Source organism: Rhinopithecus bieti, unplaced genomic scaffold, assembly GCF_001698545.2.
Source record: "Rhinopithecus bieti isolate Rb0 unplaced genomic scaffold, ASM169854v2 scaffold_8674, whole genome shotgun sequence".
NCBI lineage: Eukaryota > Metazoa > Chordata > Mammalia > Primates > Cercopithecidae > Rhinopithecus > Rhinopithecus bieti.
The window spans coordinates 1-17,901 of NW_016805883.1; the positions used below are offsets into that span (position 1 = coordinate 1).

At 48.2% G+C, this 17,901-nt stretch overlaps 2 protein-coding genes across 8 annotated transcripts; one reads left to right on the forward strand and one right to left on the reverse strand.

The window, feature by feature from the left end:
* Nucleotides 1-629: 629 nt before the first annotated feature.
* On the reverse strand, nucleotides 630-6,958 carry TMCO6 (transmembrane and coiled-coil domains 6). 7 transcript variants are annotated; one of them, XM_017873870.1, is made up of 12 exons: nucleotides 6,738-6,958; nucleotides 6,481-6,611; nucleotides 4,572-4,687; nucleotides 4,299-4,482; nucleotides 3,933-4,037; nucleotides 3,681-3,766; nucleotides 3,012-3,131; nucleotides 2,371-2,482; nucleotides 2,080-2,266; nucleotides 1,852-1,946; nucleotides 1,307-1,474; nucleotides 630-1,064 (listed from the first exon to the last, which is right to left on the reverse strand). In XM_017873870.1, the coding sequence occupies exons 1-12, from the start codon at nucleotides 6,820-6,822 to the stop codon at nucleotides 951-953; spliced, it is 1,503 nt and encodes a 500-aa protein (XP_017729359.1). In that variant the 5' UTR covers nucleotides 6,823-6,958; the 3' UTR covers nucleotides 630-950. The 7 variants fall into 7 exon arrangements, with proteins under 7 accessions (XP_017729359.1, XP_017729361.1, XP_017729365.1 ...); XM_017873872.1 differs by having other exon boundaries at nucleotides 6,499-6,611; nucleotides 6,738-6,957; XM_017873876.1 differs by having other exon boundaries at nucleotides 6,499-6,611; nucleotides 6,742-6,954.
* A 5,321-nt stretch (nucleotides 6,959-12,279) lies between these two features.
* Nucleotides 12,280-14,254, forward strand: CD14 (CD14 molecule). The gene is made up of 2 exons (XM_017873877.1): nucleotides 12,280-12,915; nucleotides 13,004-14,254. The coding sequence occupies exons 1-2, from the start codon at nucleotides 12,913-12,915 to the stop codon at nucleotides 14,126-14,128; spliced, it is 1,128 nt and encodes a 375-aa protein (XP_017729366.1). The 5' UTR covers nucleotides 12,280-12,912; the 3' UTR covers nucleotides 14,129-14,254.
* The last annotated feature ends 3,647 nt before the right edge of the window (nucleotides 14,255-17,901 follow it).

Sequence of the window (17,901 nt, forward strand, 5' to 3'; positions counted from 1 at the left end):
CAGAGCGAGGCTCCATCTCAAAAAAAAAAAAAAAAAAAGGGCACCCAGCCAAGGTATTGCATCAATACATTGCTCATAGTAGTTAGTAATAAATGCCTACAGTACCCCCTGAAAGCTTCCCTGAAACAACCCATTGTGGCCATCCAGAATCAGCCAAAATTCTATTTGGACTTGGGCTTCTTAGATGTGTTTGAGACCTATTGTATTAATTCTAGGCATACCAAATGTATTTTGATCATATCTCTTTAATACTCTTCCCATCTTAACAAAACTGTAAGATAAAGACAAGATCTTTTATTTTACTTCGGTAGCCTCCACAGTGCAGAATAAATAAAGACACCTCCCTCTTTCTCCTCAGCATTTGGCCAAGAGAAAAATGTCCCTTTGAACAACTTCAGTGCTGATCAGGTAACCAGAGCCCTGGAGAACGTGCTAAGTGGTAAAGCCTGAAGCCTCCACTGAGGATTAAGAGCAACAGCCCCAGAGCCTGGGCTCTGCTGGACTTAGTATAATGTGAAAAAAATGTGTTCTCCTATTCCTCATAAAGCTTGTGCTGTAAAATACTTTCTCAGGGTGTTCTTGTCCTCATCTACCCCTCTACCCCTTACTATGTAATCACTGAGGCAAAGTAGCTTAATATAAAAATAAAACTTTATTCTGTCTCATCAAAAGCTACCAGCTGCTGAAGCAAAAATGAAGGGTGGGAGGCAGGGATTCTAGGGCCCCAGAATAAGTAGACCAAACAGTCCCTTTTGGTCCTCCTGCCTAGATAGTGCTAAGTGAAAGAGGAGGAGCTGGGACCCAAAGGTCTTGGCTTAGGTATGGGAGCAGAGAACATGAGACATCATTATGGTCCTAAATCTCCAAAGGCTCTGCTGTCTCCGAAGACTCTACTGGACAAAGAAGCTTGATGTTAAGAGAGGGGGAATGAGTGACATTGAGAAACGACATCACCCTTGAAGAGCTGTCTGCTGGAGAGCATACACACGATCTTGGAGCTGGGCCTCTTCCTGATGCCTTTCCAAGGCCTGCAGCCCTGACTGCTGCAGGAAGACCTGAACAGCCTAGGGGGAGGGAAGAAAATTCAACATACCTCATCTGTGTCCTAAGACTCAATTCCCACAGCCTCATGGGTCAGCCCACTTTAGAGGGTGCATTCCCCCTCAAAAGGATGAAGGTTCTGACATGGAACCTATATAGGTTAGCCAGGCCCAGAGAAACAACTATAGTTAGGACTGGACGGGAAGGGAGCTACTGTGTGGCTTCAGAACAGGGGTGACTGAGGACGTGGGCCAGAAACCTATACCTCTGGCTGATACAGGAACAGCAGATGCAGCAGCTCCAAACTCTGGCCTACTACTTCAGTGTCAGAAAAGGCTAGTGTGTGCAGCAAGGCGGGAAGCAGGGGCCCTGGCCACAGCCGCTGGCAGTAAGCAGGACCCTTCTCTGCAACATTGCACAAAACTGTGAGCACCTGCAGATAGATACATACATAGTCTACAAAGAATGAAACAACGATCATTAACAATACCTAAAATACATGACATGGTGGCCACATGCCCAGGCACCATGCCAAGCTCTTCTACATGCATGTTCTCATACTCCTACAACTACCCTATGATGCAAGATTATCCCCAATTATAAGTGAGGAGGCTGAAGTTTAAGGTGGTTAGGTGATTTGTCCAAGGATAAATAATCCAGTTAAAGGGACACATACCTAAACTGGTTGGGCCCTGAGGCCACACACCACCACCTGCTGGCTCTCAACTAAGGGTACATCTGAGGGCTCAGGACTGCTGTCCCATACAATCCAACTACCAGATCTTGTATTCAAGTGACCCCAATACATACCATTACGCTCACCACATTAGATACTGGCAACAGCTGCAAGAGGGGCTTAATCAGATCCAGGGAGAGCAAGGAGGTACAGAAACTAGGACTGTTTGCTGGAAGAGAAGTACCAGGGTAAAAAACTGCTTCCCCCCACCACCCCTGCCGATACTACCCACCTCAGCCTAGGCCATGAGGAAATATCCCCATTATCCAAATGTCCAGGCCTGGGCAGATTATGGTGCATACCAGTGAGGTTGTTGAGGAGCCAGAGGCCCTCAGGGAGTAGACTGGGCTGTTTCTGGAAAAAGAACTGCAGCAGGATAAATAAGGCTGCCACAACACGCTCATCTCTGAGCTGCATTTGCCCTCCCACAGTCTCCACTGCTGCCTCAGTTAGCAGGTTGCTTAGACATCGAAGCACAGGGCATGCCAGCTGCAAAGACAAATTGGGGGGTCAGGTGTAAGAAGGAAGAGGTTACCTGCATTCCGGAGTATCAGGAAACATCTCCCAGAATTTCACCTGACCTCTTCACCTACCAGCTCCAGTCCTGCATCCTCAGTTCTCTGGACAGCCCCAGCCAAGTCCAACAGCAGCAACCCCAGAGTAGACAGAGCCCCATGGCCAATGAGCAGAGGATTGCTGACCTGGCTGGGAAACAGGAAGCAAGCAGTCACTATGTATATAGTCAATTCCACCTTTAAGAAGTGAAGCAGTTGGGCGTGGTGGCTCATGCCTGTAATCCCAGCACTTTGGGAGGCCGAGGCGGGTGGATCATCTGAGGTCAGGAGTTCGAGACCAGCCTGGCCAACATGGCGAAACCCCGTCTCTATTAGAAATACAAAAATTAGCCAGGCATGGTGGCACGCACCTGTAGTCCCAGCTACTCAGGAGGCTGAGGCAGGAGAATCGCTTGAACCCGGGAGGCAGAGGTTGCAGTGAGCTGAGATTGCACCACTGCACTCCATCCAGCCTGGGTGACAGAGCAAGACTCTGTCTTAAAAACAAAACAAAACAAAAAACAGCTAAGGTCTGTGGGTCTCCTGGACTCCAAAAAGAGAGGACAGTGGAGGGAGGAAAACTCACTATAGCAATTCCAGACCCAAGTTCAAACAGTTGAATGTCATGAAAGGGAGCCCCAGGGAAGATCTGTGGTACTTCCCCAATTGCCCTATGTTACCTGCAGATGATGTAATGAAGGCACCAGGCAAACTCCACAGCGACCCCAGGGTTCAGCTTTGGGCCAGGTTGCAACATTTGTAGCATGTGCTGAGGGAGAGTGGAGGCCAAGATGGAGCTGCTGGCAGAAGCAGGGCTGTGAGTAGGAACCACGAAGATGCCAGTGGCTCTTACCAAACGCTGATAGCAGGTAGGAAAGTGTCCAGACCCAAAGCCCTGCCCAGATGGGAAAGTGTCCAAACCCAAAGCCCTTCCTAGCCAGACACATGAAGTTAAAATGTGCAACAGCACTTTGGGAGGCCGAGACGGGTGGATCACGAGGTCAGGAGATCGAGACTATCCTGGCTAACACGGTGAAACCCCATCTCTACTAAAAAATACAAAAAAAAAAACTAGCCGGGCGTGGTGGCGGGCGCCTGTAGTCCCAGCTACTCGGGAGGCTGAGGCAGGAGAATGGCGTGAACCCGGGAGGCGGAGCTTGCAGTGAGCTGAAGTGAGCTGAGATCTGGCCACTGCACTCCAGCCCAGGCCGCAGAGCGAGACTCCATCTCAAAAAAAAAAAAAAAAAAAAAAAAAATGTGCAACAGCTTTGGAAATCATTCAGGCATCCAGGAGCTATACTACTGAGTGGGTCACCTCTGGCTGCACATCTAAAGACAATTTTACTCACGGAATGATCTTCTCTGGAGCTTCCTTAGCCTGTAGAAGCTGGGACAAGGCATATCCGAGAGCTTCCAGCACAGCCACATGGGGGGACTGAAAGTAGACAGGGTAAGGATCTGACTGGAAGCTGGGTCATAAGGTCTTCAGAGACTTTCAGCCCCTTGGCACAGAGCAGAGGCTGCAGCTACCTAACCAAAGTAGATGGAGCATGTGGGGAGGAGCAAAGGAAGGGTTGCCCAGGGAGGAAGAAAGGAGTCACCTGGATGCAGGCAGCCAAGGCTGGAACAATGCCCTGTGGCAGGAGCTGCCTTCTCACAGCCTCACTCTCCACGATCAGGTTACCCAGTGTATACAGACACAGCTCCTGAGAACAGGCAACAAAAGCACTGGGCTTGGCCTGTTTCATGCCAGGCTGGGTGTGGGGAGATGGGGAGGGGAGGTGATGGGGACACTGGAGCAACTATCCTTGAGGCTCACAAGAGGGTGGGGAGATGATGGGTGTAGGCATGGCTGTAGGCATAAGGGCAAGTATGTTTTCTTCCTCCTACTTACCAGCTCAAACTGGTCCCAAAAGCACAATTTTAAAATCTAAACCAAGAACAAGGTAGGAAGGGACAGGGCTTACTATGAAGTCTGAGCTGTGACCGGAGAGGTAGGTGAGGAGGTAGGAAGTAGCTGGCAGGCAGGCCTCAGCAATGGTGGACTGCTCAGAGTGAGAAAGCTCATGCAGGCACCGAGCCGCCTCAAGCTGCAGCAGAGCCTGGTTGCTGGTCAGGAGCCCGACCAGGGTCCGCATGCTGCCCTCCAGCCTACGTGAATGAGTACCAGAGCCTTGCTTAGCTTGTGGCCCATCCCTCAGAGCCCCAGCTCCCCCCTCCCCCACACCACCCACACTGACTGGATGAAGGTTTGCTGCGTTTCAGGGTGCTGCAAGCCTCGACGAAGGCTAACCAGAGCCCCCTCTCTCTCCTTTTCTTCTGTACCCCGCTGGGCTTGCCGCAGGAACTGCTGCACCTGGAGTTCAGGGCAGGGAAAGGAGAGCACATAGTTCCCAGAAAGCAAGTTCTAAGTTTCTCTCTGCCCACTTCACCTGTGAGCCTTCCAATATCACACCACCTCCAGAACTTGTCATTCACACTAATGCAACTAATAAGCATCTACCTTGCAATGGAGTGGACAGAGAATCAGAACTGAGTTCTAATACCATACCTGCCACTCACTCCACATGGGACCTGAACCTAAGTTTCCTCACCTGAAAATGAGAATAACAGTATCAACCCTGCCTTCATACAAGGTTCTTTCAAGGATATTTAAACCTCTCAGCCTGGCAAAACCTACTCCTCCAGCCATTCTCCCCACGCAACCTACACTCTAACAACAACTAGCACAACGTTAGCTTTTTTTTTTTTTTTTTTTTTTAACACTTCCGAGCTTCTGCACATGCTATTCCTTCTGCCTGCACACCCTCTCCAGCTTCCCACTCTTTTCAGATTTCTGCTCCTCATTCCCTCTGGGAAGTCAGCTCTTTTTGAGAGACTTCGGAGTTTCTCTTGTTCCTCATGTTTCCTTCCCTTATGACATGTCTTCTTCACTGGGCTGTGAGCACCTCAAAGAAAGGGACTTCATCTTTGTGTACCTCAGTGACCAGCACAGTGTCCTGGCATAAAGTAAGCACACAATGGAATAGTACAACTTAGAAATAAGTTGACAATATATATGTCAACATAGTTTGTACGATAAACTATGTATGTAAACATAATACAAACATAGGGGATACTCAATGCTTGCTGAATAAATCCTTTCATTCACTCATTCAATAAATACTAAGCACTTAACTACATGCCAGATAATGTGCAGGCAACCGGGTTTTCAATGATAACAAATAACACAGGATCTAGGTTTGCCTGCAATTAAAGTCTAGTTGGAGAAATAACAATAAACAAGCCATTAGATAATGATTAATATTTTACAAGAAACAAGTAGGCGGCCGGGCACAGTGGCTCACGCCTGTAATCCCAGCACTTTGGAAGGCCGAGGCGGGTGGATAACGAGGTCAGGTGTTCGAGACCAGCCTGACAAACATGGTGAAACCCCGCCTCTACTAAAAATACAAAAATTAGCCAGGTGTGGTGGCGCGCGCCTGTAATCCCAGCTACTCAGGAGGCTGAGGCAGGAGAATCGCTTGAACCCGGGAGGCGGATGTTGCAGTGAGCCGAGATCATGCCACTGCACTCCAGCTTGGCGACACTCTGTCTCAAAAAAACAAAATAAACAAAAAAAAGTCTCTCAAGACAGAATACCAAAAGAAACCCACATTAGACGTAGCGAATGCCAAGGGCTTGAGACACAAGGGTCCGATATATCATTGCAAGAACTGAAAAGGGGACAGTGGCTAGGATGAGAAAACTGATAAAATTAGAGTTAGGAAGAGGCTAGACCATGCTATGATTTGCAGGGCACAGGAAATATTTTGGTCTCCATGTGTTTTTAAAGGACGTATTGACGGCAACAAGCATAGATGCAGGGTGACCTTTTAGGAGACTGCAGTAGCATCCAGAGAGGTGGTAGTGGTGGCAGCTTCGATGGTGAGGCATGTAAAGACTCCAAAGCTCTTCAGGAGGTAAACAACTAGGACTTGATGATGGACTGATATGAGGTTGAGGGTCAAAGAGTTGTGCAGGATGATTCCCCTGTTTCTGGCTTGACCCACTGGATGCATGGAAGTGTAGAGTGGATTGCGTTCAGGTTTGGGGCAGACCTCGAGTACTCCCGGGAGTCTGGCGCCAGCGGCGTGGACTCCAGCGCACCTTGCCTTGCCCCCTCACCTCGGCTTCGCCGAGGATCGCAGCCACACATCCCTCTCCAGCTTCCTCTGGGGCGTCTTCTCTCAGCAGCCTCTTGCTGACCAGCTGCTGCTCCCTCCGCGCCTTCCGCAGTGCTGGGGGCAGAGAAGTCGGCTGAGCGTGGGAAGGACGACCGGAACCCAGATCCCGCGGCTCCAAGCCTCAGGTCTCAACCTATCTCCGACCGCCATATGCCCCCGCGCTCCCTCGGGCGCCCACACCTGCCTCCTGCTCCCGCCGGCGGCGCCGTAGCTCCTCCACCCCGCAGACCGTGGGCCTAAGGCGGCCCTGCCGTCGGCTCCACATGGTGGAGCAGGAGGAGGAACGCCGCAGGAAACAGCCGCCACAACGCTCCCAGGGGCGTAGACGATGGCACCGACTGCGCAGACTCAGCACAGGGCAGGACCAGGAGGGGAAGGCGCCAAGAACGGGGTGGGTGCTGGGTGAGGGCGGGGCTCGGCGAGTGGACGCTGCGCGGGGACGGTGGGCGGAGTGAGGGCTAGAGACGCTGCACCACCAGACCAGAGCCAGAGGCGGCGCTCCGCCTCTGATTGATTTGTCTTATCAATTTTAGGGGAAAAAAGTCACTCATCCCTTACCTCGAGTGCCCCAAGCCAGCGGTGTCACAATCTACTCAGCAAACACAACTTCCCCACCCACAATGCGCTCTAGATGAACGTTCAAAACAACCCTGAACTCCAGGAAGCGCCACGATCCCATTTCACCATTGATGCGGATCCCACTGATAAGAGCTGCCAGAAACACTTGAAGCGTCATTGAATTGTCAACGAAGAGTCAAACTCTGTAAAATATTTGAAGAGACTTATTCTGAGCCAAATATGAGTGACCATGGCCCATGACACAGCCCTCGGGAGGTCCTGAGAACATGTGCCCAAGATGGTCCAGTACAGCTTGGTTTTACATATTTTAGGGAGATACGAGACTTCAATCCAATTCATTCAAGAAATACACTGGTTGGGCCGGGCGTTGTGGCTCACGCCTGTAATCCTAGCACTTTGGGAGGCCGAGGCGGATGGATCAACTTAGGTCAGGAGTTTGAGACCGGCCTGGCCAACATGGTGAAACCCCATCTCTACTAAAAATACAAAAATTAGCCGTAGTGGTGGGTACCTGTAATCCCAGCTACACCGGAGCCTGAGACAGGAGAATCGTTCGAACCCGTGAGGCGGAGGTTGCAGCGCCATTGCACGCCAGCCGGGGCTACAAGAGCGAAACCCCGTCTCAATAAAAGAAAAGAAAGAAAGAAATGTGGGATATGATGAGGTTTCTCTTCAAATAATTAGATCAATCTTTTATTCTTTAATTCATAGTACCACACACACACACCTTTTTTCCCCTTTTTCTCCTTTTTTTTTTTTTTTTCCTTTTGCCTTCGTTAGATGCCCAGGCACGCCACAGTACCAGGCGTTATCAGTACCAGCTCACATTCCTTTCTTTATTTGGAAAGAGGACTAACTTTGTAGTTCATTACAGGCACCCCTTCCCCTTCCTCTCCACTTTCTTTTAAGTGTCCACCTTATCTAAAAAATTCAAGTGTTTAGCCAACCGGGATTAGTTTAGATTGCATGACCCGCAGGACTTGCGTCAGGAATAAAGGCTCTCGTGCCCCTTTGTTCAGGTGTGCTCTCATGGCGACTGGCCAAACAGACACCCCTCTCACGGAAGTAAAATTGCTTTGCTAAGAATCCTTTGTTCGAGTGTTCAGTTTTCCTTAGGATTTTGGGCGTTGTTCCTAACAGAAAGAAGGAAAGAAAGAAAGAAGGAAAGGAGGAAAAAAGGAAGGGAAGGGAGGGGAGGGGAGGGAGAGAAAGAAAGAAAGACATTGGTTTGTGGGACAACACAAAGGCGGGACAACTCAAAGTGAGGCGGTGGGGGGGCTTCCAGCTTATAGGTAGGTTTTCAATTTTTCTGGTTGACAATTGGTTGAGTTTCTCTAAAGACCTGAGATCAATAGAAAGGAATGTCTGGGTTAAGATGAAGGATTGTGGAGACACAAGTTCTTATTTGCAGAGGAAACCTTCAAATCCTAGGCTTCAGAGAGAATGGGTTGTAAAATGTTTCTTATCAAATTTAAAGTCTGTGTTGATGTTAACGCTGGAGAGGTATAATGAGGCATGTTCAACCCCCACTTCCCATCATGCCCTGAAACAGTCACTCCGTTACATTTTAAAAGAGCCCTGGCTGAAGAGGAAGTCCATTCAGATGGTGGGGGTTGGGGGCAGGGCTTAGAATTTTATTTTTGCTTTACAGAATGTTCACCACAATGACCGTTATTCTCATTTTATATGTGATGAAGATGAGAAAGATATCATTATTTCACTTCTCTGCATAAAACTGAGTTCCTATAATTTTTAGGATAAAATCTTTCACCAAATGTTGAGCGCCACTAGTCTACTAGGCACTAAGGAAACACTAGTGAATAAAAAACCATGTTCCTCACCCTCAAAATTGGAATTGTGGCCGACTTAGCCCTACATGGTCTAACCCCTGCATACCTCTCCAATCTGGACTCACCTCTTCTGGGACATTCTCTTTGTTAACAAGCCCTGCTCTTTTTCTCCTCCACCCCACTCCCACTCTTGGGGGAGGCTCTTGCACAAGTTGTTTTCTTTGCCTGCACCCTTACATCTTCTCTCTACCAGCATCCTTCCCTTAACAACATTCTCAACATCTCAAGTCCAGTGTCACATACTCAGAACCATTGTACCAATGACCCAGCTTCTTCATAACCCTTTTCACAGCTATCATTAAGTTATAGTATAATTATTTGATGTTGTCTCCTCCCAGACCCCCTTGGCAGCTCCAGGAGATTAGGGTCCTGGTGGCACCTAAGAATTTTTACAGGAAACCTCTAATTTTGAAAAGCTATATAACTTAGGCAAAGGTTCAATTAAGCACAAATCTAGGAAAAAGGTTATTCTTAAAACCAACTTCTTTCCCTTGAACTTAATTCTACCCCTTGGAGTTAATCAATGAAGTCTTCAATCTCTTCCACAAAACAGCACATTAAAATATCTACAGACCATCGTTCTATCCTTAATATCTTCTCTCCCAGTATCCATCCATCAATCCCCTGGACAGCCATTTATTGAGCACCTGCTGTGCACCATGCTCTGGCCAGGGACAGGGCCTGGATCTTGACCCCTTCCTCATGCAACTGTCTGGCTTCTTTTTTTAATTTTTCAATTTTTTAAAAAAAATTTAATTTAAAAAAAATTTTATTTTCTTATTTCTCCAAGAAAACTTTTATTTATTTATTATTATTTTTTTTTTTGAGCCAGGGTCTTGCTCTGTTGCCCAGGCTGCAGTGCAGTGGTGCAATCATGGCTTATCACAGCCTAGAGCTCAGCCTTAAATGATCCTTTCAGCTTGGACTCCCAAAGTGCTAGAATTACAGGCATGAGCCACTGCACTTAACCCAGGCTGGCTTCTAAAACCCACACTTGGCTGGGCAAGGTGGCTCATGCCTATAATCCCAGCACTTTGGGAGACGGAGGTGGGTGGATCACCTGAGGTCAGGAGTTCGAGACCAGCCTGACCAACATGGTGAAATCCCATCTCTACTAAAAATGCAAAATTAAACAGGTGTGGTGGCACATGCCTGTAATCCCAGCTACTCGGGAGACTGAGGCAGGAGAATCACTTGAACCCAGGAGGTGGAGGTTGCGGTGAGCTTAGATTGCATCATTGCACTCCAGCCTGGGCAACAAGAGTGAAACTCCATCTAAAAAAAAAAAAAAAGAAAACAACAACAACAACTACAACTAAACCCACACTTACTCCAGGTGGGGAAGATGAAACAAGTTCCCAGCCAAAAGCTATATTCTGCCCAGTGTCTGCTCAGACAGCTACAGCTGCCCAAACTGCCTTTCTGCATCTACCTGTCTGGCAACACTGTTAACCCTGTAAGAACCAGCCCCAGGTCCTGTCTTGTACAGGGTTGGCTGTTCCTTTCTCCAGACCATGTTCCTCTCCACCTCCGCCCTCCTCCCCCAACAACACAAGCCTTTGGTTTCTCTTCTGTAAGAGCCCTCTCCACTATGGACTGAAATTCTGGGTTCATGTTTGCTCTACCCACCTCCTGGAGCACTTCAAGGATTTTCTTGGTTATGTCTGCGTCCCAAGGCTTTCTACCAACCCCAGTACTCGGTAGACAAATGGTAGATATTTGTGGAATCAAGCTGTGAGTTGGAGATCTTTGCAGAACCATCACTGCCCCTCTTAACTTGCACCTCCCCACCCCTAAGATGATGAGGTGTCAGACTTCAGGGGCCTGAGTTCTTTGAATGCAGACTCTGAGAAAGAAGACTAGTCATCAAGACTACACTTAAAAGACGTGGTTCTGTGCCAAAGACTTTACTCACAAACAGGTAATACTATCATCTCCATTTCACAAAAGGGAGGCCCAAGTCTCACAACCTCAGTAGTAAAGCTGGGATTCCAAGACTGGCTGACTTCGAGTCAGATATACTCACATCTTGGTCCTCAGGGATATTACAGAGGCCTGGCATGGCACCAGGGCATAGCTCAGTGCATTAGGGTATGCCCAACAGGACCCACAGGGGGCAGTGATGAGCCTTCTTGTTTGGACTAGGGACAAATCTGCAGCTACTTCTCAAAGAGGAAGTGGGAATTTAAAGAAGACTTTCGGTCAGGCAAGGTGGCTCACACCTGTAATCCCAGCACTTTGAGAGGCTGAAGCGGGTGGATCACTTGAGGTCGGGAGTTCGAGACCAGCCTGACCAACATGGAGAAACCCCGTCTCTACTAAAAATACTAGCCAGGGGTAGTGACGCATCCCTGTAATTCCAGCTGCTCAGGAAGCTGAGGCAGGAGAATTACTGGAACCCGGGAGGTGGAGATTGCAGTTAGCCCAGATTGTGCCATTGCACTCCAGCCTGGGCAACAAGAGTGAAACTCCGTCTCAAAAAATAAAAATAAATAACAAATAAATAAATAATAAGAATACAAATACAAATAAAATAAAAATAAAAAAGACTTTCAGGCCAAATGTGGTGGCTCTCGCCTGTAATCCCAGCACTTTGAGAGGCCAAGGCGGGCAAATCACCTGAGGTCAGGAGTGCCTGGCCAACAGAGTGAAACCCTGTCTCTCCTAAAACTACAATAATTAGTTGGGCGTGGTGGCGGGCTCCTGTAATCCCAGCTACTTGGGAATCTGAGGCAAGAGAATCGCTTGAACCTGGGAGGCAGAGGTTGCAGTGAACCAAGATCACACCACTGCACTCCAGCCTGGGCAACACAGCAAAACTCCGTCTGAAAAAAAAAAAAAAAAAAAAAAGACTTTCATATAGTTCTTTCCCCAGAGGTCTAGGGATGTGGACCTGTGAGGGTTGTTGTAAATGCATAGCTCCTTATCCTCTGGGACATTTGCTGTTTTTTCGTTTTGTTTTGTTTTCTGTTTTTGTTTGTTTTTTTGCAAAACTGGTGAGTTACTAATTAATCCTCATTCAACATAGTCCTATCCCTTCCTTCCTAGGGCACACAGATTGTACTGAGAGGAGGGCAGGAGAGAGCAAGGTGCAAGTGGGAAAACTGGTCCAAAATACCTTGCTTCACAATTCAGGACAGAAAATGGATACTGTAAGTGACCGAGCGACTTGGCCAATGTGTCTCTGTTAAACATCTCCACTTTTAAGAAAGTTATTACTTAATCAAAGGAGCAAGGAAAACAAAGGAAGGGGAATTTTCTTCAGAGCAACTTCCTTTTCTTGAACCTAATTCCATCCCTTGGTGCCAACAGATGAGGTTCACAATCTCTTCTCTTCCACAAAACATCCAGTTAAATATCTGAGGATAATCAGGGACTTGGATTTGGGTGGCGGGAGATCAACATAAAGCAAGACAAGGAAGAAGTCAAAGAAACGAATCAAGTAGAGTCTCTGGGATATAACGTGGTGGTTTGGGGGTTTGCATAGTGCAGAGTATGGTACTGGCCTAAGGCACTGAGGATCATCTTTTTCCCATACCCACCAGAGACGTCTTAGGCGCCTAAGTCATCAGGGCATTCACTGCCTGGGGCGCTTGAGTCATCAGGACACTGCCAGGAGACACAGAACCCTAGATGCCCTGCAGAATCCTTCCTGTTACGGCTCCCCTCCCTGAAACGTCCTTCCCTGCAGTATTTCCAAGAAAGGGGCTGGCTGGGAGGAAGAGAGGTGGGGAGGTGATCAGGGTTCACAGAGGAGGGAACTGAATGACTTCCCAGGATTACGTAAACTCTTAGAGACAGTTCACAAGTGTTCACAAATTCACAAGTGTGAAGCCTGGAAGCTGGCGGGTGCCGCTGTTAAGGAAAGAAGCTAGAGCCCTTCCAGAGCCTGTCCGGAGCTCAGAGGCTCGGAAGACTTATCGACCATGGTGAGTGTAGGGTCTTGGGGTCGAACGCGTGCCACTCGGGAGCCACAGGGGTCGGATGGGGCCTCCTAGACCTGTGCTCTCTCCCCAGGAGCGCGCATCCTCCTTATTGCTGCTGCTGCTGCCGCTGGTGCACGTCTCTGCGACCACGCCAGAACCTTGTGAGCTGGACGATGAAGATTTCCGCTGCGTCTGCAACTTCTCCGAACCTCAGCCCGACTGGTCCGAAGCCTTCCAGTGTGTGTCTGCAGTGGAGGTGGAGATCCGTGTCGGCGGTCTCAGCCTAGAGCCGTTTCTAACGCGCGTCGATGCCGACGGCGACCCGCGGCAGTATGCTGACACGGTCAAGGCTCTCCGCGTGCGGCGGCTCACAGTAGGAGCCGCACAGGTTCCTGCTCAGCTACTGGTAGGCGCCCTGCGTGTACTAGCGTACTCCCGCCTCCAGGAACTGACGCTCGAGGACCTAGAGATAACCGGCACCATGCCTCCGCTGCCTGTGGAAGCCACAGGGCTTGCACTCTCCAGCTTGCGCCTACGCAACGTGTCGTGGGCTACAGGGCGTTCCTGGCTCGCTGAGCTGCAGCAGTGGCTCAAGCCAGGCCTCAAGGTACTGGGCATTGCCCAAGCACACTCGCCTGCCTTTTCCTGCGAACAGGTTCGCGCTTTCCCGGCCCTCACCAGCCTAGACCTGTCTGACAATCCTGGACTGGGCGAACGCGGACTGATCGCGGCTCTCTGTCCCCACAAGTTCCCGGCCCTCCAGAATCTAGCGCTGCGCAACACAGGAATGGAGACGCCCACAGGCGTGTGCGCTGCACTGGCGGCGGCAGGTGTGCAGCCCCACAGCCTAGACCTCAGCCACAACTCGCTGCGCGCCACCGCAAACCCTAGCGCTCCGAGATGCATGTGGTCCAGCGCCCTAAACTCCCTCAATCTGTCGTTCGCTGGGCTGGAACAGGTGCCTAAAGGACTGCCGGCCAAGCTCAGAGTGCTCGATCTCAGCTGCAACAGACTGTACAGGGCGCCGCGGCCTGACGAGCTGCCCGAGGTGGATAACCTGACACTGGACGGGAATCCCTTCCTGGTCCCTGGAACTGCCCTCCCCCAAGAGGGCTCAATGAACTCCGGCGTGGTCCCAGCCTGTGCACGTTCGACCCTGTCGGTGGGGGTGTCGGGAACCCTGGTGCTGCTCCAGGGGGCCCGGGGCTTTGCCTAAGATCCAGGAGAGAATAATGAATGGGCTCAAACTGCCTTGGCTTCAGGGGCGTCCCGTCAGGACGTTGAGGACTTTTCGACCAGTTCAACCCTTTGCCCCATCTTTATTAAAATCTTAAACAATGGGTCCGTGTCATTCATTTAACAGACCTTTATTGGATGTCTGCTATGTGCTGGGCACAGTGCTGGATGGGGAATTCATCATACTTAGGCTTTCTTCATCCTAACTCCCTAAGAAACCCTACCTGTCCTCCCCAAGAAAAGAACTGCGGAGATAGAAGGAGCCAGGAAAGGACTCCTGGCTAGGGCTACATGGGAGAAACAATGAGTGTGCAGTCAGGGCTTTCTGAGCAGATTATGGGCATCTGGATTAAAAGATATTTGAATGATATTTGGAAGATACAAAATATTTCCTCTCCTATGCACTTCCCAAGAGCCAACTGCTCCCTTTCAAAGGTAATAAAACCCACAGCCATTTGCTTATTTCCTTGTTCTCTCTCTCTCTCTCTCTCTCTCTCTCTCTCTCTCACACACACACACACACACACACACACACACACACACCCTCCCTCTCCCTCTCTGTTTGTCTCCCTTACCACTCAAGGAAGAGGGACAGCCTCCTATCCTGTACAAGCTCTGAGTTTCATAATATTAGGGTTCCTCTCTTGTAAACCTCTCTACACCCAGAGGCTTTCACTGTGTCACTCCCCGACATAATGGGGAATTTGGGCCTGGGGAACTGACGCAAGATGCAGTCGGTCTCTGAATTAGAGATCCTGTGTTCTGTTAGTACATATATAGATAACCTTTTCAGGCTGACTCTGATTGGCAAGTAGGATAGCATCTCAGACTCTTCAAAACTTCAAAATAAACAGGATGTGTCTTCTAGTCCACATTAGCTCAGAGACCTAGGGTATCAGCCATCAAGAGGTGCTGTTTCTTCTGATTCCCTTCTTCGTTTCAATAAGGAGGCAGCCACATCCATTAGAAAGCTAGATGCCTGCCTCTCAGGGAGCATGGGAGAGGTGGGAGGAGGTTTATAGGCCCAGCACTTGCCTCTGGCCAATGTCCAGAGCTACACAGATTTGAATGGGGAATGGAAATCAACATTGATAAGAGAGTTACAGACATTACCAGAACCAGACTCAAACTATGTCAGAAAACAGTTCAATTAGCTGGACACTCACTGGAATGTCCCCAAGGGGCCTTCAACCAGCCAGTTGGGAGATTTCAAGTATCAGATAATTAATCATCTCAAGGCAGTTCCCCCCCCCCACCTTGAATAGCTCTGATCACACTTCATCAAACGGTTACAGAACCCCATTTCACCTCAGGCCTTGTGATAAAGCCTGGAATACAAAGATGAATCAGAAACATCCACGCCCTTAGGGAATTCCAATCCAGTGGCTGGGGGAGGGGGGTGAAAACACTAAAAGATAGTTTTTTATGTGTGAGAAATAACTGTGAGAATATATATAAATTTCTGTTGGTTAAGCCACCAGTCTATGGTATTTTGTTATGGTAGCCTGAGCAGACTAAGGCAGTAGTGGAGATGTAAAATATCCCATTGCAAAAAAAAAAAAAAAAAATTAAGAGTAATAACCATCCTAGCTAACACGGTAAAACCGCATCTCTACTAAAAAAAAATACAAAACATGAGCCGGGTGTGGTGGCAGGCGCCTGTAGTCCCAGCTACTCGGGAAGCTGAGGCAGGAGAATGGTGTGAACCCGGGAGGCGGAGCTTGCAGTGAGCAAGACTGCGCGACTGCACTCCAGCCTGCACGACAGAGCGAGACTCCACCTCAAAAAAAAAATTTAAGAAAAGAAAAAAAAAAGAGTAATATTATCTGTGCCAGGTGTGGTGGCTCACGCCTATAATCCCAGCACTTTGGAAGGCTGAGGTGGGCGGATCACAAGGTCAAGAGATCGAGACCATCCTGGCCAACATGGTGAAAACCTGTCTCTACTAAAAATACAAAAATTAGCTGGGTGTGGTGGCATGTGCCTGTAATTCCAGCTACTCAGGACGCTGAGGCAGGAGAACCGCTCACTCAAACCTGGGAGGCAGAGGTTGCAGTAAGCCAAAATGGCGCCACTGCACTCCAGCCTGGGCTACAGAGCAAGACTCTGTCTCAGAAAAAAAAAAAAAGGGGAGCAGATATTGTTGAGGATTGATATGTTATACAGGTTGACTATCCTTTTTTTTTTTTTCTTAAGACAGAGTTTCACTCTTGTTGCCCAGGCTGGAGTGCAATGGCACAATCTCAGCTCACCGCAACCTCCACCTCCCAGGTTTAAGTGATTCTCCTGCCTCAGCCTCCTGAGTAGCTGGGATTACAGGTGCCTGCCACAACACCCAGCTAATTTTGTGTATTTTTACTAGAGACAGGGTTTCGCCATGTTGGCCAGGCTGGTCTCAAATTCCTGACCTCATGATCCATCTGCCTCAGCCTCCCAAAGTGCTGGTATTGCACACGTGAGCCACCGTGCCCAGCCTTATGTTTTCTTCTAAGAGTTTTATAATTTTTGCTCTTGTAGCAACTTGATCAATTTTTAATTTTTATATATGGTATAAAGTAAAGATCCAACTTCATTCTTTTGCATGTGAATATCCATTTTCCCCAGTGCCATTGTGTGAAAGACTTCCTTTTATCTATTGAATAGCCTTGGCACCTTTGTCAAAATCATTTGACCATATATGTGAGGGCTTATTTCTGAGCTTTCTATTCTATTCCTTGGTCTATGTGTCTGTCTTTATGCTAGTACCACACTGTTTTGTACTGCAACTTAGTAATAAGTTTTGAAATCAGGATGCATGAGCTCTCCAACTTCATTCTTTTTTTTCCCGAGATTGTTTTGGTCATTCAGGATCCCTTGAGGGTCCATATTTTGAAGTGAATTTTTCCATTTCTGAAAAAAAAAGCCATTGCATTTTGCTAAGAAATGCATTATATCTGTAGATCACTTGAGAGAGTGTTGCTATCATAAAAATATTAAGACTACCAATGAACATGGATTAATTTTCTATTTATTTGTATCTTTAATTTCTCTGAGAAACATTTTGTAGTTTTCATTGTACAAGTCTTTTGCCTCCTTGGTGAAGTTTATTCCCAAGTATTTTATTATTCTTTTTCATGCTATTGTAAGTGAAACTGTTTTCTTAATATCCTTTTCAGATTGTTCAGGGTTAGTATATAGAAACAGTGATTTTTCTGTGTTGATTTTGTATCCTGCAACTTTACTAACTTTGTTTGTTAGTTATAACAGGCTTTTTGGAATTTTTAGGGGTTTCTACATATAAGATCATGTCATTTACGAATGGAGATAATTTTACTTCTTCCTTTTCAATTTGGATGCCTTTTATTTCTTTTTCCTGCCCAATTGCTCTGGCTAGGACTTACAGTGCTATGCTAAATAGAAATATTGAAAGTACTTCCCAGCGGGCGAGGTGGCTCACGCCTGTAATCCCAGCACTTTGGGAGGCCGAGGTGGACAGGAGTTCAAGACCATCCTGGCTAACGCGATGAAACCCTGTCTCTACAAAAATACAAAACATTAGCCGGGAGTGGTGGCAGGTGCCTGTAATCCCAGCTACTCGGGAGGCTGAGGCAGGAGAATGGCATGAACCTAGGAAACGGAGCTGCAGTGAGCCAAGATCATGCAACTGCACTCCAGCCTGGGCTACAGAGCGAGACTCTGTCAAAAGAAAGAGAGAGAGAGAGAGAGAAAGGAAAGAAGGAAGGAAGGAAGGAAGGAAGGAAGGAAGGAAGGAAG

What these genes read in the sequence shown, in the direction of transcription:
- TMCO6 (XM_017873870.1), bottom strand. Translation starts at nt 6,822, where the DNA reads ATGTGGAGCCGACGGCAGGGCCGCCTTAGGCCCACGGTCTGCGGGGTG. An exon ending in CTTCATTACATCATCTGCAG is followed by an intron (nt 2,483 to 3,011) that starts GTAACATAGGGC and finishes CCTGTTTCCCAG; the next exon opens with CCAGGTCAGCAATCCTCTGC. An exon ending in CTAATGTGGTGAGCGTAATG is followed by an intron (nt 1,475 to 1,851) that starts GTATGTATTGGG and finishes ATCTATCTGCAG; the next exon opens with GTGCTCACAGTTTTGTGCAA.